The sequence below is a fragment of the Oncorhynchus mykiss genome, chromosome 16, assembly GCF_013265735.2.
Source record: "Oncorhynchus mykiss isolate Arlee chromosome 16, USDA_OmykA_1.1, whole genome shotgun sequence".
Lineage (NCBI taxonomy): Eukaryota > Metazoa > Chordata > Actinopteri > Salmoniformes > Salmonidae > Oncorhynchus > Oncorhynchus mykiss.
In genome coordinates, this window is record NC_048580.1 from 75,310,784 (window position 1) to 75,334,514 (window position 23,731).

General features: G+C 42.2%; 1 protein-coding gene across 4 annotated transcripts in view; it reads left to right on the forward strand.

Moving 5' to 3' along the window:
- The first annotated feature begins 3,155 nt into the window (after window positions 1-3,155).
- LOC110492701 (transcription factor E3) overlaps window positions 3,156-23,731 on the forward strand; it is a 55,376-nt gene continuing 34,800 nt past the window's right edge. For 2 of the 4 annotated variants that reach the window (XR_005036629.1, XM_036947812.1), the window contains exons 1-4: window positions 3,157-3,737; window positions 15,124-15,237; window positions 18,854-19,094; window positions 19,285-19,509. Coding sequence is in view for 3 of the 4 variants with exons in the window: in XM_036947812.1 (XP_036803707.1) it covers window positions 3,589-3,737; window positions 15,124-15,237; window positions 18,854-19,094; window positions 19,285-19,509 (729 nt within the window). In the remaining variant the exon portion in view is untranslated. Of the gene's footprint in view, window positions 3,738-11,444; window positions 12,160-15,123; window positions 15,238-18,853; window positions 19,095-19,284; window positions 19,510-23,731 lie in introns of those variants that run through there. The other 2 variants (XM_036947813.1, XM_036947814.1) reach the window with 2 other exon arrangements.

A 23,731-nucleotide genomic window follows, 5' to 3' on the forward strand; every position in this document is an offset into this window, starting at 1 on the left:
GTTACCTCTGCTTTTGCCAATGTACACTTAGGGATACTACGATACGATTGAGGCTCTCAGTGTAACCGATGTGAAATGGCTAGTTTAGTTAGCGGTGGTGCTAGTGTAACGGATGTGAAATGGCTAGCTTAGTTAGCGGTGGTGCGGCGCTAAATAGCGTTTCAATCAGTGACTTCACTTGCTCTGAGACCTTGAAGTAGTAGTTCCCCTTGCTCTGCAAGGGCCGCGGCTTTTGTGGAGCGATGGGTAACGATGCTTCGTGGGTAACTGTTGTTGATGTGTGCAGAGGGTCCCTGGTTCGCGCCCGGGCATGGGCGAGGTGACGGTCTAAAGTTCTACTGTTACATCAGTCCATTTTATTTCATTATTTGTGTCTATCCAAGCGTTTTATTTTTTTAATCTGCGGTTTGTATTCATTTATTTGTTTTACTCCAAAGTATTGTTTTATTTCGCCTGATAGCCGGTAATATTGAACCTTGGCGCGAACTAGGGACCTTCTGCACACATCAACAGTCACCCTCGAAGCATCGTTACCCATCGCTCCACAAAAGCCGCGGCCCTTGCAGAGCAAAGGGGAACCAACTACTTCAAGGTCTCAGAGCAAGTGACGTCACTGATTGAAACGCTATTTAGCGCCCACGCTAACTAAGCTAGCCGTTTCACATCCGTTACACTAGAATATATTCTGTAGTTATATAAATCCTGGACTGTTCTTGAATCATGAATTCGGATTATATTTGGATTTTTGTTTGTGTACCAAAAATACCTGTGCTCTGTTTTATTTTATTTTATTATTATTATTATTTTTTTACAAATTTAGCTCCCTTTCCAGCTTTTCCACAACATTCCCATTGGAATACACTACAGTACGTTTTATTTATACGGATGAATTTCCCAATACTTCCAAACGTATTGTTGAACTGTATTGTAAGACATGATTCTGTTTGTTACAATGTAAAAGTCTAGAGGGACTAGAGGTACTCACGCGTTCAAGGACAACTGCTGTGTGAAGATCAGGAATCTGCAAAGTTTGGGGAATTTTACCAACCGTCTTTATTTACTACAATATACAAACTTTAAAAAAAAATGGTCTTTCATTGACATCTACATGAACTTGTTTGAACATTCTGTGAAATAATAATGAGACATACAAACATGCTACACACATTACATGTTACTGTAACTATGGGTGTTACTGTAACTATGGGTGTTACTGTAACTATGGATGTTACTGTAACTATGGATGTTACCGTAACTATGGGGGAAGTGTATACAGTACACACATGTCACATGTTAATCTTTAAGTGCTTTGAAATTCTATAAAATTTAATAAATTATTATTATTGTTATTATTACATGATTGTTACCTTAACTATGATGGGATACACACAAGTTACATGTGTGTTAGTTTAACCCTGACGGGAGATGTGTAAACAGACACGTTACATGTGTGTTAGTTTAACTGTGTTACAGGGTTTATACAAACATGTTGGAGTGTGATTGTTACTGTACCTTGACGGTAAATGGGATATACAGACAGACAGGTAGAAGTAGTGACCGGTGTGTTTACAGTAACGTCCTGTCATCAGCTTAGTGGCCCTGTACACTGCTCTGCTCTAGTCTGCCTGCCATTATTTTTAATGTTGTTGTTATTCATCAACATCCAGGGTTGTGTCTGAAAGGCACCACGTTCACTATATAGTATAGGGCACTACTGTTGACCAGGGCCCATTGGGTCACCCATACAATTCTGTCACATTGGTCAAATGTTGTGCACTATGTAGGGAGTAGGTTTCCACTTGGGAACACATCCCTCGGTCTCTGTTGAGCTCAGCCTGACATGAACCGTCAGTACGGTAAGGAGGATCTTAGCATCTTGTTACGGTGAACCAGAACGGCCTGGACACCTAAAATACATTGGCAAAAAATATGCAAATAAAGCTTTTGGAAATGTGTTATAGTCTCACTGAGTGTAAAGGTCATAATGTGACACAGTTATTTCCTCTTTTCGTGAATGACACAGCAGTATATATGTTTTTATTGTCAATAGGAATGAGTGTCACTGTTATTATAATTATTATTAGGATTATTCTTATTACTAATAATAATATTAGTGGCAGGCCACTGGGTACCATTGTATGTCGATATACATATGAAATCTGTGCAAGATAACGATGAAATGTTTATGAGTTTAAAAAAATAAAATAAAATAAAAGGAAGACTACAGGTCTACGTGTCATTACAGGTGTTTGGTTCTCTGAAACACTGACATTATTATTAGGTTTATTCCATATTCAATCTAAATAGATTATCTGATTAATTCATTTATCAAAATCAACATGACACCTTTCCGATGGGTGAAACTTCTGGACATTTATTCCATGTTTAATCAGTAGGACCGACATAAAAACAACATTTAATCCATGTTTAATCAGTAGGACCGACATAAAAACAACATTTATTCCATGTTTAATCAGTAGGACCGACATAAAACAACATTTATTCCATGTTTAATCAGTAGGACCGACATAAAACAACATTTATTCCATGTTTAATCAGTAGGACCGACATAAAAACAACATTTATTCCATGTTTAATCAGTAGGACCGACATAAAAACAACATTTATTCCATGTTTAATCAGTAGGACCGACATAAAAACAACATTTAATCCATGTTTAATCAGTAGGACCGACATAAAAACAACATTTATTCCATGTTTAATCAGTAGGACCGACATAAAACAACATTTATTCCATGTTTAATCAGTAGAACCTACATGAAAACAACATTTATTCCATGTTTAATCAGTAGAACCTACATGAAAACAACATTTATTCCATGTTTAATCAGTAGGACCGACATAAAACAACATTTATTCCATGTTTAATCAGTAGAACCTACATGAAAACAACATTTATTCCATGTTTAATCAGTAGGACTGCATCATAACAGCAGTAAATAAGAGGATATAGCTTCTGGTATAGTTTTGTGATTTGCGACCTTTGTGACAAGCAGATGAAATATTTGGTAAGTGGAAAACAAGCTCTAAACTGGCCTATATGCATTCGTGGATCTCTTTACGCAATCCTATAGGCTGAAGAACATTCTAGCCCTGCCTACCCACCCGTTCATTGGAAACCTGGCTTGTCCGTCAACGCTCGAACGATCCTTCGTTCAGTGTTGACAGAAAAAAAGCAATACGGACACTCCTTACCTGCAAGACCGATATGTTGTATCTTTTTAATTGGGTTAAACTTAGGTTAAGGTTATAGTTACGGTGAAGGTAAGAGTCGTTTTACAGGTCAGGAGTGTTCCTTGTAGCCTCTCTCCCAGGTTGACTTCGGCGAGGATTTCTCCTACTTTCACCCCACTTCTCGTAATAGAACGGTTAGCAGAATGATTTGATCACGACTCCCCCCGCAGCTACACGGAACGAACACTGCTCATTCATTACGGTGTTTGTGCGGTGATAGTCTCTTTCTCTCTGTCTCTCTCTCTTTCTGGATTTGAAGCTGCAGTATCGATTCTTCGACCCTGCTAAGATACTATCTTTGAATAGTAACTCAGGAACCGACTTGGTAGAGAAATGTCTACCTATAACGAGGGGCAGAACAGCGAGGAAACGGGGAGATTTGATTCATATCAAAATCGCGTTTTGGTACAGCGAGCACCTCACGAACAGCCGCAGACTGTGTTCGTCATTCTAGACACGGCCGAAGCTCTGAATTTGATCAGGTGAGTCAAAGATACACACACACACCTATATATATATTTATATAAATAGATAGATGACAGCTATTTTATTCCGTTGGATATAGATTTCCATCTATTATCTCCCACTGGTCTACTTATAAAACCAGTAGAACTACTGGGCATTTTGACCTAATTTGTTGAGTAAATGTTCTGTGATGGCATCACTCTGATATATATATATATATATATGCAGCTCCAGTATCAGAAAGTAAGTTCTGGTAGACAGAAAGCTCTCTGTCTAAGCAAGGTAATTAATAGACACACACACACATGGGGGTCACTAATTCTGCTTAGATGAGTCATCTCCTTCAGCATTGGGCTTATCTGTTGTCTACTGGACAGGATGCCATGAATGACATGCTATCGGGGGCGGCAGGTAGCCTAGTGGTCAGAGCGTTGGGCTGGTAACTGGGATATTGCTAGATCGAATCCCCCGAGCTGACAAGGTAAAAATCTGTCGATCTGCCCCTGAACAAGGCAGTTAAACCCACTGTTCCTAGTCCGTCATTGTAAATAAGAATTTTGTTTTTAACTGACTTGCCTGGTTAAATAAAAGGTAAAATAAAAATCACAACCGTGTCAGAGGAAAGATGTGAACCACCAATACAGCAAGTCAAGAACAGTAACATGGAACATGGTGTCGTTCACTCCTGTGGAATTGATCAATAAAAGCAGTGTTCTACCATGTAGCCTAATTCATTAGTAGGTGGCGTGGCAGACAGCCCTGGCAAACTGGTTATCGTCTGAGATTGTTTTGTAATGGAGGATTGCAGTTGGAAGCATTTCTTATTTTAAGATAAGATCATGAGGGGGGGGGGGGGGGGGGGGGGGGGTGGTGTAGTAGCAGTATGTGTGCCTGTATACCAATTAGCTACCTTGACCTGAAATAAAAAGCCAAAGTTTGTTTGATTCCACATGGCTGTTAAGTTTGCATTCCTGTTATGATTGAAACGGACCTACTACACTGTTCATGTTATAGTGGAAACTGACCTACTAAACTGTTGCTGTTATAGTTGAAACTGACCTACTAAACTGTTGCTGTTATAGTGGAAACGGACCTACTACACTGTTCATGTTATAGTGGAAACGGACCTACTAAACTGTTCATGTTATAGTTGAAACGGACCTACTACACTGTTCATGTTATAGTGGAAACTGACCTACTAAACTGTTGCTGTTATAGTTGAAACGGACCTACTAAACTGTTGCTGTTATAGTTGAAACGGACCTACTAAACTGTTGCTGTTATAGTGGAAACGGACCTACTAAACTGTTGCTGTTATAGTTGAAACGGACCTACTAAACTGTTGCTGTTATAGTGGAAACTGACCTACTAAACTGTTGCTGTTATAGTGGAAACGGACCTACTACACTGTTGCTGTTATAGTGGAAACGGACCTACTAAACTGTTGCTGTTATAGTGGAAACGGACCTACTAAACTGTTCATGTTATAGTTGAAACGGACCTACTAAACTGTTGCTGTTATAGTTGAAACGGACCTACTACACTGTTGCTGTTATAGTGGAAACTGACCTACTAAACTGTTGCTGTTATAGTGGAAACGGACCTACTAAACTGTTCATGTTATAGTTGAAACTGACCTACTAAACTGTTGCTGTTATAGTTGAAACGGACCTACTAAACTGTTGCTGTTATAGTTGAAACGGACCTACTAAACTGTTCATGTTATAGTTGAAACGGACCTACTAAACTGTTGCTGTTATAGTTGAAACGGACCTACTAAACTGTTGCTGTTATAGTTGAAACGGACCTACTAAACTGTTGCTGTTATAGTTGAAACGGACCTACTAAACTGTTCATGTTATAGTTGAAACGGACCTACTAAACTGTTGCTGTTATAGTTGAAACGGACCTACTAAACTGTTGCTGTTATAGTTGAAACGGACCTACTAAACTGTTCATGTTATAGTTGAAACTGACCTACTAAACTGTTGCTGTTATAGTTGAAACGGACCTACTAAACTGTTGCTGTTATAGTGGAAACGGACCTACTAAACTGTTGCTGTTATAGTGGAAACGGACCTACGAAACTGTTGCTGTTATAGTTGAAACGGACCTACTAAACTGTTCATGTTATAGTTGAAACGGACCTACTAAACTGTTGCTGTTATAGTGGAAACGGACCTACGAAACTGTTGCTGTTATAGTGGAAACGGACCTACGAAACTGTTGCTGTTATAGTTGAAACGGACCTACTAAACTGTTCATGTTATAGTTGAAACGGACCTACTAAACTGTTATAGTGGAAACGGACCTACTAAACTGTTGCTGTTATAGTGGAAACGGACCTACGAAACTGTTGCTGTTATAGTTGAAACGGACCTACTAAACTGTTCATGTTATAGTTGAAACGGACCTACTAAACTGTTGCTGTTATAGTTGAAACGGACCTACTAAACTGTTGCTGTTATAGTGGAAACGGACCTACTAAACTGTTCATGTTATAGTTGAAACGGACCTACTAAACTGTTGCTGTTATAGTTGAAACGGACCTACTAAACTGTTCATGTTATAGTTGAAACGGACCTACTAAACTGTTGCTGTTATAGTGGAAACGGACCTACTAAACTGTTGCTGTTATAGTGGAAACGGACCTACTAAACTGTTGCTGTTATAGTTGAAACGGACCTACTAAACTGTTCATGTTATAGTTGAAACGGACCTACTAAACTGTTGCTGTTATAGTGGAAACAGACCTACTAAACTGTTGCTGTTATAATGGAAACGGACCTACTAAACTGTTGCTGTTATAGTTGAAACGGACCTACTAAACTGTTCATGTTATAGTGGAAACGGACCTACTAAACTGTTGCTGTTATAATGGAAACGGACCTACTAAACTGTTGCTGTTATAGTTGAGACGGACCTACTAAACTGTTGCTGTTATAGTTGAAACGGACCTACTAAACTGTTCATGTTATAGTTGAAACGGACCTACTAAACTGTTGCTGTTATAGTGGAAACGGACCGACTAAACTGTTCATGTTATAGTGGAAACGGACCTACTAAACTGTTGCTGTTATAGTTGAAACGGACCTACTAAACTGTTGCTGTTATAGTGGAAACGGACCGACTAAACTGTTGCTGTTATAGTTGAAACGGACCTACTAAACTGTTGCTGTTATAGTGGAAACGGACCTACTAAACTGTTGCTGTTATAGTTGAAACGGACCTACTAAACTGTTGCTGTTATAGTGGAAACGGACCTACTAAACTGTTGCTGTTATAGTTGAAACGGACCTACTAAACTGTTCATGTTATAGTTGAAACGGACCTACTAAACTGTTGCTGTTATAGTGGAAACGGACCGACTAAACTGTTCATGTTATAGTTGAAACGGACCTACTAAACTGTTGCTGTTATAGTGGAAACGGACCTACTAAACTGTTGCTGTTATAGTTGAAACGGACCTACTAAACTGTTGCTGTTATAGTGGAAACGGACCTACTAAACTGTTGCTGTTATAGTGGAAACGGACCTACTAAACTGTTGCTGTTATAGTTGAAACGGACCTACTAAACTGTTGCTGTTATAGTGGAAACGGACCTACTAAACTGTTCATGTTATAGTTGAAACGGACCTACTAAACTGTTGCTGTTATAGTGGAAACGGACCGACTAAACTGTTCATGTTATAGTTGAAACGGACCTACTACACTGTTGCTGTTATAGTTGAAACGGACCTACTAAACTGTTCATGTTATAGTTGAGACGGACCTACTAAACTGTTCATGTTATAGTGGAAACGGACCTACTAAACTGTTGCTGTTATAGTTGAAACGGACCTACTAAACTGTTCCTGTTATAGTTGAAACGGACCTACTAAACTGTTGCTGTTATAGTTGAAACGGACCTACTAAACTGTTATAGTGGAAACGGACCTACTAAACTGTTGCTGTTATAGTGGAAACGGACCTACTACACTGTTGCTGTTATAGTTGAAACGGACCTACTAAACTGTTGCTGTTATAGTGGAAACGGACCTACTAAACTGTTGCTGTTATAGTTGAAACGGACCTACTAAACTGTTCATGTTATAGTTGAAACGGACCTACTAAACTGTTGCTGTTATAGTTGAAACGGACCTACTAAACTGTTGCTGTTATAGTGGAAACGGACCTACTAAACTGTTGCTGTTATAGTTGAAACGGACCTACTAAACTGTTGCTGTTATAGTTGAAACGGACCTACTAAACTGTTCATGTTATAGTTGAGACGGACCTACTAAACTGTTCATGTTATAGTTGAAACTGACCTACTAAACTGTTGCTGTTATAGTTGAAACGGACCTACTAAACTGTTCCTGTTATAGTTGAAACGGACCTACTAAACTGTTGCTGTTATAGTTGAAACGGACCTACTAAACTGTTGCTGTTATAGTGGAAACGGACCTACGAAACTGTTGCTGTTATAGTTGAAACGGACCTACTAAACTGTTCATGTTATAGTTGAAACTGACCTACTAAACTGTTCATGTTATAGTGGAAACGGACCTACTAAACTTGTATTTTGTTACACTTTCAATGTCCACATGTTGTTGTATAAAAAGGCAAGTTGCGTAATGTGATTTAACTATGATGATTTACTGGGCTATAACTTTAGCTGTAATTCAGTAAACTCTTAACACGTCTTGAAAGTTACCCAATCTGTATTTTATGTTTTGAATGGGTTTTAAATTCCTGGACGGTTGTTATAACAGTGTGTGTGTGTGTGTGTGTGTGTGTGTGTGTGTGTGTGTGCCATGCGTGTGGACCTTGTGTCTGAGTGGAAATGACTCAGCAGAATTCTCCCTCTCAGCTCATTTTTATGGCTTCCTGTAGGTCACATCCCAAATTAAACCTTATTTCCTTTATAGTGCACTACTTTTGATGGTCTCTGATCTAAAGTAGTGCACTACTTATGATGGTCCCTGATCTAAAGTAGTGCACTATATAGGTGCCATTTGGGACTAAATTTCCTATCTACAGCCTGGTCTGGGATGAATGTAGATCTGCTGAGGGGTTGTTATTTAGTACTGTTTGACCAACTAAATGAAAACACATCTCCCCAATAACATCACACTGAGGGCATGTTGAGTGGACTATTCCTACAATAACATCACACTGAGGGCATGTTGAGTGGAATAACATCACACTGAGGGCATGTTGAGTTGACTATTCCTAGAATAACATCACACTGAGGGCATGTTGAGTGGAATAACATCACACTGAGGGCATGTTGAGTGGAATAACATCACACTGAGGGCATGTTGAGTTGACTATTCCTACAATAACATCACACTGAGGGCATGTTGAGTTGACTATTCCTAGAATAACATCACACTGAGGGCATGTTGAGTGGAATAACATCACACTGAGGGCATGTTGAGATGACTATTCCTATGATAACATCACACTGAGGGCATGTTGAGTTGACTATTCCTACAATAACATCACACTGAGGGCATGTTGAGTTGACTATTCCTAGAATAACATCACACTGAGGGCATGTTGAGTTGAATAACATCACACTGAGGGCATGTTGAGTTGAATAACATCACACTGAGGGCATGTTGAGTGGAATAACATCACACTGAGGGCATGTTGAGTGGAATAACATCACACTGAGGGCATGTTGAGTTGAATAACATCACACTGAGGGCATGTTGAGTTGAATAACATCACACTGAGGGCATGTTGAGTGGAATAACATCACACTGAGGGCATGTTGAGTGGAATAACATCACACTGAGGGCATGTTGAGTGGAATAACATCACACTGAGGGCATGTTGAGTGGACTATTCCTACTATAACATCACACTGAGGGCATGTTGAGTGGAATAACATCACACTGAGGGCATGTTGAGTGGACTATTCCTACTATAACATCACACTGAGGGCATGTTGAGTGGAATAACATCACACTGAGGGCATGTTGAGTGGACTATTCCTACAATAACATCACACTGAGGGCATGTTGAGTTGACTATTCCTACTATAACATCACACTGACGGCATGTTGAGTGGAATAACATCACACTGAGGGCATGTTGAGTGGAATAACATCACACTGAGGGCATGTTGAGTGGAATAACATCACACTGAGGGCATGTTGAGTGGAATAACATCACACTGAGGGCATGTTGAGTGGACTATTCCTACTATAACATCACACTGAGGGCATGTTGAGTGGAATAACATCACACTGAGGGCATGTTGAGTGGAATAACATCACACTGAGGGCATGTTGAGTTGAATAACATCACACTGAGTGCATGTTGAGTTGAATAACATCACACTGAGGGCATGTTGAGTTGAATAACATCACACTGAGGGCATGTTGAGTTGAATAACATCACACTGAGGGCATGTTGAGTTGACTATTCCTACTTCCTTTACTTTATTATTATTATTATTATTATTATATATATATATTTTTTAACTAGGCAAGTCAGTTAATAGCAAATTCCTATTTACAATGATGGCCTACCAAAATGCCTCCTGTGGGGTTGGGGGCTGGGATTAAAAATGTAAATCAATTTAAATAAACATATAGGCAGAAAACACACATCACGACAAGCCTATGTAACGGATGTGAAGTGGCTAGCTAGTTAGCGGTGGTGCGCGCTAATAGCGTTTCGATCGGTGAGACCTTGAAGTAGTGGTTCCCCTTGCTCTGCAAGGGCCGCGGCTTTTGTGGAGCAATTGGGTAACGATGCTTCGTGGATGTCAGTTGTTGATGTGTGCAGAGGGTCCCTGGTTCGAGCCCGGGTATGGGTGAGGGGACGGTCTAAACTTATATTGTTACACCTACTTTATTTTATCCCTTTGGAATGTTGACTGTAGTCTATTGTACTCATGTTCTCTATAGTCTACCGTGCTCGTGTCGACTGTAGTCTACCGTGCTCGTGTCGACTGTAGTCTACCATGCTCGTGTCGACTGTCGTCTACCGTGCTCGTGTCGACTGTAGTCTACCGTGCTCGTGTCGACTGTAGTCTACTGTACTAGCAGCTGGTTTAACACATTGTTGTTTCTCTTTCTCTATTGTTTTTGTCGTTTTTTATATAATGGTACAAATTAGAGACATAACTAAATTACTAGGTTGGTACAGATTAGAAAGATAGCTAAATGACCAGGTTTATACCAAGAAAAACATATTCATTAATTGTTTTATTTTTGATCAATTAAAATAAGACCATAAGCACAGATAAAACAATGAGACAGATATTTCACCCCATGTATAAATGTGACGCATCCACTTCGCGTTTCCACTCACTACCCAATATGGCCCAGTGGCTGGCTGTAGGAGAATATGTATTTTGGCCAATATTCTGCTAATTTTCTCATTGATCAAAGTAGTTTTCTGTTCCCAAAACTAAAATCTGTTCCGAACTGAGTGGACAAAGTTTTGTACACGACACTTTCCTAAAGTTTTAAAATGTTTTTGTAGTTATTTTTGGAGTGCAGAGGCACATTTGAGTTATTATTGCACATTTCGCAGAGTAGGCATTCCCTGACGGAAATATGCAGCTATATGCTAGGACGGGCCAAGAGGATCTCGCTAACTCGTGTCTGGTTATGACCCCCCCACCCCGGTTCCCTGTTCTGCCCACTATGACTCATTTGTTCCCGTTTGAAACGATAGACCACTGTCCATCTTGGTTTAGGTATACAAATATTTTACTAATAGGCTCCATTTGGCAGGATTTCGTTTAGACTCGGTAATTTTAACGATAACATGTTATAATGTTTAATCTTCCTCCGTGTCTAATAACAGTAATATTGATACAATGTTTCCCCTGCCTACTGTGTTGTTACAATGTTTACACCACAATGTTCGCCAGTCATTACTCCCGTTAGGCTACAATATTATAACGTTTCATTCGACAGAGAGTTGGTGCGTGATTTATAGTAGTCCGGGTAGTAATGGGTTTAGTTCACTTTGCTTCCTATTTTTAGCAGCTCTACGGATGCCTGTCATTTTGTCGCGCTGGAGCCTAAGCAATTAATACGATGTAACAAGCCAATTTCTTTGGATACAAAGGGCGTTTTTTAGATTTATTGTCTAATGGTCATTTGATCGCTGAGGCAAAAAAACAACATATTTTTGGTTGGGACTTAGTTGAATGTTGAGGAGGTTTCTATAAATGTTTTTTTTTCTCGGTTGAACCGTTGAGCGGCGCAGAAAGCTACATCCTCCTCTTGATGATGACAACATGGCTTCCTATTCTACACATTAAAACAAAACGACATTATTCTCATTTTTCTGCATTAGTCTAATTGTGAGACTGAAATATTTCCCCACTAAGGACCGATTATGGAATTCCATTACTCGGGTTTGAAGCTAACGGGCTTTAAGTTATTTTTCTCCTGAAGGCAACGGGACTACTTATTAATTTATTGGTGAGTCGGATATATTATTGTTTTCATATTATAATAGTCATAAAGACTAACATGAGCTCGTATTTGGTTTGGTCGTCGCGGTGTCATTCGTCGGTGGTAATTCTAGAACAAGACATCTTGGCGGTGTTTCTGTGTTTACATTCTGTGAACGTCCGCTTGGCATCCGGGGTTGGTGTTTATGGATCTATTTTTCATCCTCTCAGCCTAGGCTACTGACGAGACCTGCTATAATGTATATTAAACAAGAATATATATGTTACATTTTTACTGAATTACAGTTATATAAGGAAATCAGTCAATTAAAAAATAAATAATCTTATTAAGGCCCTAATCTATGGATTTTACATGACTGAGCAGGTGCGCAGCCATGGGGAGCCAGGAGGCCCAGCCATTCAGAATGAGTTTTTCCCCACAAAAGGGCTTTATTACAGACATAAATACTCCTCAGTTTCATCAGCTGTCCAGGTGGCTGGTCTCCCGCAGGTAAAGAGGCCGGATATGGAAGTCCTGGACTGGCATGGTTACATGTGGCCCAGAGTTTTTAGTCTGGTTGAACTTACTGTAAATTCTCTAAAACAACGTTGGAGGCGATTTATGGTAGAGAAATGAACATCAATTCTCTGGCAACAGCTCTGGTGGACATTCCTGCAGTCAGCATGCCATTTGCGTGCTCCTTCAAAACTTGAGAGATCTGTAGCCTTGTGTTGTGTGACAAAACTGTACATTTTAGTGGCCTTTTATCCCCAGCACAAGGTACACCTGTGTAATGATCATGCTGTTTAATCAGCTTATTTCCATACTTTTTTGCCCCACTGTATGTTACTGACCTGTAGTTGTATGTTACTGACCTGTAGTTGTATATTACTGACCTGTAGTTGTATATTACTGACCTGTAGTTGTATGTTACTGACCTGTAGTTGTATATTACTGATCTGTAGTTGTGTGTTACTGACCTGTAGTTGTATATTACTGACCTGTAGTTGTATGTTACTGACCTGTAGTTGTATATTACTGACCTGTAGTTGTATGTTGTTGTATGTTACTGACCTGTAGTTGTGTGTTACTGATCTATAGTTGTATGTTACTGACCTGACCTGTAGTTGTATGTTACTGACCTGTAGTTGTATGTTGTTGTATGTTACTGACCTGACCTGTAGTTGTTTGTTACTGACCTGACCTGTAGTTGTATGTTACTGACCTGTAGTTGTATGTTACTGACCTGTAGTTGTATATTACTGACCTGTAGTTGTGTGTTACTGATCTATAGTTGTATGTTACTGACCTGACCTGTAGTTGTATGTTACTGACCTGTAGTTGTATGTTGTTGTATGTTACTGACCTGACCTGTAGTTGTTTGTTACTGACCTGACCTGTAGTTGTATGTTACTGACCTGACCTGTAGTTGTATGTTACTGACCTGTAGTTGTATGTTACTGACCTGTAGTTGTATGTTGTTGTATGTTACTGACCTGTAGTTGTATGTTACTGACCTGACCTGTAGTTGTATGTTACTGACCTGTAGTTGTATGTTGTTGTATGTTACTGACCTGACCTGTAGTTGTTTGTTACTGACCTGACCTGTAGTTGTATGTTACTGACCTGTAGTTCTATATTACTGACCTGTAGTTGTATATTACTGACCTGTAGTTGTATGTTACTGAACTGTAGTTGTATATTACTGACCTGTAGTTGTATGTTACTGACCTGACCTGTAGTTGTATATTACTGACCTGTAGTTGTGTGTTACTGACCTGTAGTTGTGTGTTACTGACCTGACCTGTAGTTGTATGTTACTGACCTGTAGTTGTGTGTTACTGACCTGTAGTTGTATGTTACTGACCTGACCTGTAGTTGTATATTACTGACCTGTAGTTGTATATTACTGACCTGTAGTTGTATATTACTGACCTGTAGTTGTATGTTACTGAACTGTAGTTGTATATTACTGACCTGTAGTTGTATGTTACTGACCTGACCTGTAGTTGTATATTACTGACCTGTAGTTGTGTGTTACTGACCTGTAGTTGTGTGTTACTGACCTGACCTGTAGTTGTATGTTACTGACCTGTAGTTGTATATTACTGATCTGTAGTTGTGTGTTACTGACCTGTAGTTGTATATTACTGACCTGTAGTTGTATGTTACTGACCTGTAGTTGTATGTTACTGACCTGTAGTTGTATATTACTGAGCTGTAGTTGTATGTTGTTGTATGTTACTGACCTGTAGTTGTATATTACTGAGCTGTAGTTGTATGTTGTTGTATGTTACTGACCTGTAGTTGTATGTTACTGACCTGACCTGTAGTTGTATGTTACTGACCTGTAGTTGTATGTTTGTGACCTGACCTGTAGTTGTTTGTTACTGACCTGACCTGTAGTTTTATGTTACTGACCTGTAGTTTTATGTTACTGACCTGTAGTTTTATGTTACTGACCTGTAGTTGTATGTTACTGACCTGTAGTTGTATATTACTGACCTGACCTGTAGTTTTATGTTACTGACCTGACCTGTAGTTTTATGTTACTGACCTGTAGTTGTGTGTTACTGACCTGTAGTTGTATGTTACTGACCTGACCTGTAATTGTATGTTACTAACCTGTAGTTGTATATTACTGACCTGTAGTTGTATGTTACTGACCTGACCTGTAGTTGTATGTTACTGACCTGTAGTTGTGTGTTACTGACCTGTAGTTGTATGTTACTGACCTGACCTGTAGTTGTATGTTACTAACCTGTAGTTGTATATTACTGACCTGTAGTTGTATGTTACTAACCTGTAGTTGTATATTACTGACCTGTAGTTGTATGTTACTGACCTGACCTGTAGTTGTATATTACTGACCTGTAGTTGTGTGTTACTGACCTGTAGTCTTGTGTTACTGACCTGACCTGTAGTTGTATATTACTGATCTGTAGTTTTGTGTTACTGACCTGTAGTTGTATGTTGTTGTTGTGTTTCCAGTGTGGAGCCTCTCCTCCCTGAGTCGGGGATAGTAGCAGATATCGAGGTTGAGAGCATCCTCCCTTCAGACTCTGATACCTTCTACCAGCTGAAGAGCCAGCCCATCACTCTGAGGTGAATATATATGCACTCGCACACAGACTCTCTCTCTCTCTCTCTCACACACGCACACACACACACACACACACACACACACACACACACACACACACACACACACACACACACACACACACACGGTTCTAGGTCAGACCAGATGCTATCTTCATGTCGGTCTATCCTCCCATTCTTGTCCTCCCCTCTCCATCATGTACACGGAACTTGTCATTGCATGCTTAGCTCAATCCAATCAAAATGGATTTGTTCACATGCGCCGAATACAACGGGTGTAGACTTAACCGTGAAATGCTGAATACAACTGGTGTAGACTTAACCGTGAAATGCTGAATACAACGGGTGTAGACTTAACCGTGAAATGCTTCCTTACGAGCCCTTCGACGATGCAGAATTACAGAATAATGGTAACACGAGGAATAAAATAAACCAGAATGAAGCCATATACAGAGGGTACCAGATCAATGTGCAGGGGTACGAGGTATTGCTTTACGAGCCCTTCAACGATGCAGAGTTAAAACATCGATAATAGAAAATAAAAATAGTAACACGAGGAAACAAGGAAATGATTCTCGTCACGATGGAGACAGGCAATCCAGGTTACTGTTGTTGTTCCTCTTGTCTAAACCCCTGGGGATTCCCACAGTGTATTCACAGTGACTCAGCAAGAATACACGGCCACATCGAGGAAGATGAGAGGCAGTGTATTCACAGTGACTCAGCAAGAATACACAGCCACATCGATGAAGATGAGAGGTTATTAGTCTTTAGTTGCTGTTTTTTTTAAACGAGAGAGAAGCTGTTAGGACATTCTCCAGTTGGGGTGTAGTAATGGTGGTATTTGTGTGACAATTGAAAGATAAATGTTTGATTCGATTGTTAATTGTAATTGTGTGCAGTAACAGTGTTGCTATCTCGATAGGGGAACATCAGACAGATTTATACATCTTCATTTCCACTTTGGAGAGGTTGTGTTCATTGCTGAAGGTTACAGTAGTAACTTCACACAAACCTTAGTCATGTTGATCTATATCTTGGAATCACACAACTTTAGATAGTCATGTTAGTTCAAGCATGATCATGTTTGTGGGAACTTCTGACTGGGAAAGCCCCCCCAGGGTGAAGGTAAGGTCACTTCTGACTGGGAAAGCCCTCCCAGGGTGAAGGTAGGTGTAAGGTGACTTGGTTTGTAGTTTTGATTCCCTCGTCTCCTTATGTGTATCCAGGGGTGACTGAGGAAGACGTTAACAGCAGAGGGTGTAGGGTGTAGGGTTTAGGGTTTTAGTTCCTAGTGACTAATCTGGTATGGCTACTGGGTTTAGGGTTTTAGTTCCTAGTGACTAATCTGGTATGGCTACTGGGTTTAGGGTTTAGGGTTTTAGTTCCTAGTGACTAATCTGGTATGGCTACTGGGTTTAGGGTTTAGGGTTTTAGTTCCTAGTGACTAATCTGGTATGGCTACTGGGTTTAGGGTTTTAGTTCCTAGTGACTAATCTGGTATGGCTACTGGGTTTAGGGTTTTAGTTCCTAGTGACTAATCTGGTATGGCTACTGGGTTTAGGGTTTTAGTTCCTAGTGACTAATCTGGTATGGCTACTGGGTGTAGGGTTTAGGGTTTTAGTTCCTAGTGACTAATCTGGTATTGCTACTGGGTTAAGGGTGTAGGGTTTTAGTTCCTAGTGACTAATCTGGTATGGCTACTGGGTTTAGGGTTTTAGTTCCTAGTGACTAATCTGGTATGGCTACTGGGTGTAGGGTTTTAGTTCCTAGTGACTAATCTGGTATGGCTACTGGGTTTAGGGTTTTAGTTCCTAGTGACTAATCTGGTATGGCTACTGGGTTTAGGGTTTTAGTTCCTAGTGACTAATCTGGTATGGCTACTGGGTTTAGGGTTTTAGTTCCTAGTGACTAATCTGGTATGGCTACTGGGTTTAGGGTTTTAGTTCCTAGTGACTAATCTGGTATGGCTACTGGGTGTAGGGTTTAGGGTGTAAGGTTTTATGGTGTAGGGTTTTGGTTCCTAGTGACTGATCTAGTATGGCTACTGTGTCTAGGGTTTATGGTGTAGGGTTTATGGTGTAGGGTTTATGGTGTAGGGTTTAGGGTGTAGGGTGACTAGTAGTGACTGATCTGGTATGGCTACTAGGACGATGACAGCAGAGAGTTAGACTCCCTGTGTGAGGCTACTAGGGTGTAGGGTTTAGTTGAGTTCTAGGGGCTTCCCAGTGAGTCACTCAGCAGGATGGAAATATACAGTATCTCTATGTAACTACAGAGTCTTGTGAAAATACTGTTCTGTACTTTCAGTTGACCTTGTGGAAACTGACTTGTAAACGTCACTGACCGGTTGCACTGCAATCTGAACCCCCGGACTTTAACTGCTACATATTGTACTGTCTACATAGTATCATCGTCGCTGCTACTTCAATTCACTGAGTTCTGCCTCTCTTCATCACGGAGACTGGGGTCTTGAGACAAACCTTCTGGTGCAGCGTTGACATTTTAACAGCCTCGACTGTAAATCCTGCTCCTGTTTGCTAAATCCTGCTCTTATTTAACTGCACTGATGCTTATTTCACTGCACTGGTGCTTATTTCACTGCACTGATGCTTATTTCACTGCACTGATGCTTATTTCACTGCACTGATGCTTATTTCACTGCACTGATGCTTATTTCACTGCATTGATGCTTATTTCACTGCACTGATGCTTATTTCACTGCACTGGTGCTTATTTCACTGCACTGATGCTTATTTCACTGCACTGATGCTTATTTCACTGCACTGATGCTTATTTCACTGCACTGATGCTTATTTCACTGCATTGATGCTTATTTCACTGCACTGATGCTTATTTCACTGCACTGGTGCTTATTTCACTGCACTGATGCTTATTTCACTGCACTGATGCTTATTTCACTGCACTGATGCTTATTTCACTGCATTGATGCTTATTTCACTGCACTGATGCTTATTTCACTGCACTGGTGCTTATTTCACTGCACTGATGCTTATTTCACTGCACTGATGCTTATTTCACTGCATTGATGCTTATTTCACTGCACTGATGCTTATTTCACTGCACTGGTGCTTATTTCACTGCACTGATGCTTATTTCACTGCACTGATGCGTATTTCACTGCACTGATGCTTATTTCACTGCACTGATGCTTATTTCACTGCACTGATGCTTATTTCACTGCATTGATGCTTATTTCACTGCACTGATGCTTATTTCACTGCACTGATGCTTATTTCACTGCACTGGTGCTTATTTCACTGCACTGATGCTTATTTCACTGCACTGGTGCTTATTTCACTGCACTGATGCTTATTTCACCGCACTGGTGCTTATTTCACTGCACTGATGCTTATTTCACTGCACTGGTGCTTATTTCACTGCACTGATGCTTATTTCACTGCATTGATGCTTATTTCACTGCATTGATGTATTCTCAATGTATACATATTGTTTAATTTATGTTTTATATTGTATACAGTTTCTATACTGCCCCGTCCCCCTCCCCTTGCAGCCAGTCTCTGTCCTCCAATCAAATTGGGGACAATAAAGCTAAACATAGTGACGTGACTCTGTCTCCCCCCCCCCCTCTCTGCAGCGTGTCCCAACCCCCCTCTGACACGGCGTCTCCCTCCACCGGGTCGGTGATGACGTCCCGGGTGTTGATGAGGCAGGAGCTGATGCGCCAGCAGGCCAGGGACCAGGAGAGGAGAGAGGCCCAGCACCAGGTCTCCTCGGCCCAGCTACGCACCACCGACTCCTCCCCAGCCATCTCCATGGCCCCGGGGCATACCGGGGCCAGACCTCCCCCTGCTCAGGTCCCTGTGGAGGTCCTTAAGGTAGGTCATGCCCCAGCTGGAGCGCTCTGACCACTGCATTTTGGGGAGGACTAAGCTTACTTGTGACAACAAATGCTCTATCTGTTTGTGCTTATAAAACGGCAGTCTTTACAGTTCATTATAACCAGATTATAATGCGTTTTACCTGCGTTTGATCGTTGACTAATCTCACCATCTCTCTCTCCTGTAGGTTCAGACGCACCTGGAGAACCCAACATGGTATCACATCCAGGCCTCCCAGAGACAGCAGGTTAAACATTACCTCTCCTCCACCCTGGGGAACAAACTGACCAATCAGACGCTGGGCGCCTCCCCCTCGCCTCAGTCCGGCTCCGCCCCCTCTCTCCAGCCCGCAGCCAGTAGCTCTCCCAGCAGCCCGTTGGCTGTGCTCAGCCTGAGCTCCAACAAAGAGGAGGTACATCACCGTTTAGAAACCACAGAGATACAAAATGAATACTGTTCTGTTTTCATTCTGTGGTCTCGACATCTCTACGCAACCCTGTATAGGAAGTAGATGGGAGCTTGGGTTGAATTTGAATCCTGAAAAACCAGGGGGGAAAAAATTGCCTGTGTAAATACCATGATGAGGGAAAATAATGCACTTCACTGTTCAGCTGCTTCAAACATCTCTACACCGAAACAACAGTAGGTTTCCGTCAGCTGCTGTTTCCTAAATATTAGGTCATCTACATTTTATGTAGATTTTATTTTAAGTGGCTCTGGCTATGCGTGTCGTCTGCTAAATGATTAAAAAGTACACCTTTTTATTGTACCAGAATTAGATGTTATTATGAGTTACCAGCAGTTTATTTGGGTGTTCCTCCGTAGGTATTATACGCTGTCTTGGTCTTCCAGTTTTAAATTCAACAAAAGCTCCCCTGTAATAAAAAAAAATGGCATTCTGTTGTAGCCTCACTGTATGGTGGTCTGTCTGTCTGTCTGTCTGGGGCTGGTCTGTCTCTGTCTGTCTGGGGCTGGTCTGTCTCTGTCTGTCTGGGGCTGGTCTGTCTCTGTCTGTCTGGGGCTGTTCTGTCTGTCTGACTGACTGGGGCTGTTCTGTCTGTCTGACTGACTGGGGCTGTTCTGTCTGTCTGACTGACTGGGGCTGTTCTGTCTGTCTGACTGACTGGGGCTGTTCTGTCTGTCTGACTGACTGGGGCTGTTCTGTCTGTCTGACTGACTGGGGCTGTTCTGTCTGTCTGACTGACTGGGGCTGTTCTGTCTGTCTGTCTGTCTGGGGCTGGTCTGTCTCTGTCTGTCTGGGGCTGTTCTGTCTGTCTGACTGACTGGGGCTGTTCTGTCTGTCTGACTGACTGGGGCTGTTCTGTCTGTCTGACTGACTGGGGCTGTTCTGTCTGTCTGTCTGTCTGGGGCTGGTCTGTCTCTGTCTGTCTGGGGCTGTTCTGTCTGTCTGACTGACTGGGGCTGTTCTGTCTGTCTAACTGACTGGGGCTGTTCTGTCTGTCTGACTGACTGGGGCTGTTCTGTCTGTCTGACTGACTGGGGCTTATCTGTCTGTCTGTCTGACTGACTGACTGGGGCTGGTCTGTCTGTGTCTGACTGACTGGGGCTGTTCTGTCTGTCTGACTGACTGGGGCTGTTCTGTCTGTCTGACTGACTGGGGCTGTTCTGTCTGTCTGACTGACTGGGGCTGTTCTGTCTGTCTGACTGACTGGGGCTGGTCTGTCTGTCTGTCTGACTGACTGGGGCTGTTCTGTCTGTCTGACTGACTGGGGCTGGTCTGTCTGTCTGTCTGACTGACTGGGGCTGTTCTGTCTGTCTGCCTGTCTGGGGTTGGTCTGTCTGTCTGCCTGTCTGGGGCTGGTATGTCTGCCTGTTTGGGGCTGGTCTGTATGTCTGACTGGGGTTGGTCTGTCTGACTGACTGGGGCTGTTCTGTCTGTCTGACTGACTGGGGCTGGTCTGCCTGTCTGGGGCTGGTCTGTCTGCCTGTCTGGGGCTGGTCTGTATGTCTGACTGGGGTTGGTCTGTCTGTCTGACTGGGGCTGGTCTGTCTGTCTGTCTGACTGGGGCTGGTCTGTCTGTCTGTTTGTCTTTCTGTCTGACTGGGGCTGTTCTGTCTGTCTGTCTGTCTGTCTGGGGCTGGTCTGTCTCTGTCTGTCTGGGGCTGTTCTGTCTGTCTGGGGCTGGTCTGTCTCTGTCTGTCTGGGGCTGGTCTGTCTCTGTCTGTCTGGGGCTGTTCTGACTGACTGGGGCTGTTCTGACTGACTGGGGCTGTTCTGACTGACTGGGGCTGTTCTGTCTGTCTGACTGACTGGGGCTGGTCTGTCTGTCTGTCTGCCTGTCTGGGGCTGGTCTGTCTGCCTGTCTGGGGCTGGTCTGTATGTCTGACTGGGGTTGGTCTGTCTGTCTGACTGGGGCTGGTCTGTCTGTCTGTCTGACTGGGGCTGGTCTGTCTGTCTGTTTGTCTTTCTGTCTGACTGGGGCTGGTCTGTCTGTCTGACTGGGGCTGGTCTGTCTGTCTGACTGGGGCTGGTCTGTCTGTCTGACTGGGGCTGGTCTGTCTGTCTGACTGGGGCTGGTCTGTCTGTCGACTGGGGCTGGTCTGTCTGTCTGACTGGGGCTGGTCTGTCTGTCTGACTGGGGCTGGTCTGTCTGTCTGACTGGGGCTGGTCTGTCTGTCTGACTGGGGATGGTCTGTCTGTCTGACTGGGGCTGGTCTGTCTGTCTGTCTGACTGGGGCTGGTCTGTCTGTCTGTCTGACTGGGGCTGGTCTGTCTGACTGGGGCTGGTCTGTCTGTCTGTCTGACTGGGGCTGGTCTGTCTGTCTGTCTGACTGGGGCTGGTCTGTCTGTCTGTCTGACTGGGGCTGGTCTGTCTGTCTGTCTGTCTGACTGGGGCTGGTCTGTCTGTCTGTCTGTCTGACTGGGGCTGGTCTGTCTGTCTGACTGGGGCTGGTTGGTCTGTCTGTCTGTCTGTCTGACTGGGGCTGGTCTGTCTGTCTGTCTGACTGGGGCTGGTCTGTCTGTCTGTCTGACTGGGGCTGGTCTGTCTGTCTGTCTGACTGGGGCTGGTCTGTCTGTCTGACTGGGACTGGTCTGTCTGTCTGACTGGGGCTGGTCTGTCTGTCTGACTGGGGCTGGTCTGTCTGTCTGTCTGACTGGGGCTGGTCTGTCTGTCTGTCTGACTGGGGCTGGTCTGTCTGTCTGTCTGACTGGGGCTGGTCTGTCTGTCTGTCTGACTGGGGCTGGTCTGTCTGTCTGACTGGGACTGGTCTGTCTGTCTGACTGGGGCTGGTCTGTCTGTCTGACTGGGGCTGTCTCCTGCACCTTGCTCTTTGTGTGTTTGGCACCACATCGTTCTGTTAAATACAACATTGGCCTGTCTAATAACCTCTGCACGCTTCACAATTCATACCGATACCACAGAGACTTCAATTAAAGGTGTACTCCACTGCCTGTTGCTCATAATAAGATTCTGAAGACATTTCATAATAAGATTCTGAAGACATTTCATAATAAGAGTCTGAAGACATTTCATAATAAGAGTCTGAAGACATTTCATAATAAGATTCTGAAGACATTTCATAATAAGATTCTGAAGTCATTTCATAATAAGATTCTGAAGACATTTCATAACAAGATTCTGAAGACATTTCATAACAAGATTCTGAAGACATTTCATAAGGAATTAAATAATCTGAAGAAGACATTTCATAATAAGAGTCTGAAGACATTTCATAATAAGATTCTGAAGACATTTCATAAGGAATTAAATAATCTGAAGAAGACATTTCATAATAAGATTCTGAAGACATTTCATAAGGAATTAAATAATCTGAAGAAGACATTTCATAATAAGAGTCTGAAGACATTTTATAATAAGAGTCTGAAGACATTTCATAAGGAATTAAATAATCTGAAGAAGACATTTCATAAAAAGTGTGAAGAAACCATTTCACAGAAAGTGTAAAGAAGCCGTTTTCTAGGAAGTGCGTGAGTCCATTTCATTGTGGCTTGCGAAGTGGTGCCTCATTCATAAAGTGCTGTGTGTGGAGTGTTTTCAGTGAGGTTTCCTATGAATGACTCACCCTGTCTAACGCGTTAACTCAATCTGGCTGTATCTCTGGCCCGAGGTGGCGAGAGACAAGGGACCATACGTATCAAGCACCTCAGACTAGGAGCACTGATCTGGGATCAGGTTTGCCATTTAGCTGATCATGGAGGGAGGGTAGATTATTATGATGTTTTTTTTTCACCTTTATTTAACCAGGTAGGCCAGTTGAGAACAAGTTCTCATTTACAACTGCGACCTGGCCAAGATAAAGCATAGCAGTGTGAACAGACAACACAGAGTTACACATGGAGTAAACAATTAACAAGTCAATAACACAGTAGAAAAAAAATTATTATGATGTTTTTTTTTCACCTTTATTTAACCAGGTATTTATATATAACCCTTTATTTAACCAGGTAGGCCAGTTGAGAACAAGTTCTCATTTACAACTGCGACCTGGACAAGATAAAGCAAAGCAGTTCGACACATACAACAACACAGAGTTACACATGGAGTAAACAAACATACAGTAGAAAAAGGCTATATACAGTGTGTGCAAATGAGGTAGATGAGGGAGGGAGGGTAGATGAGGGAGGGAGGGAGGGAGGGTAGATGAGGGAG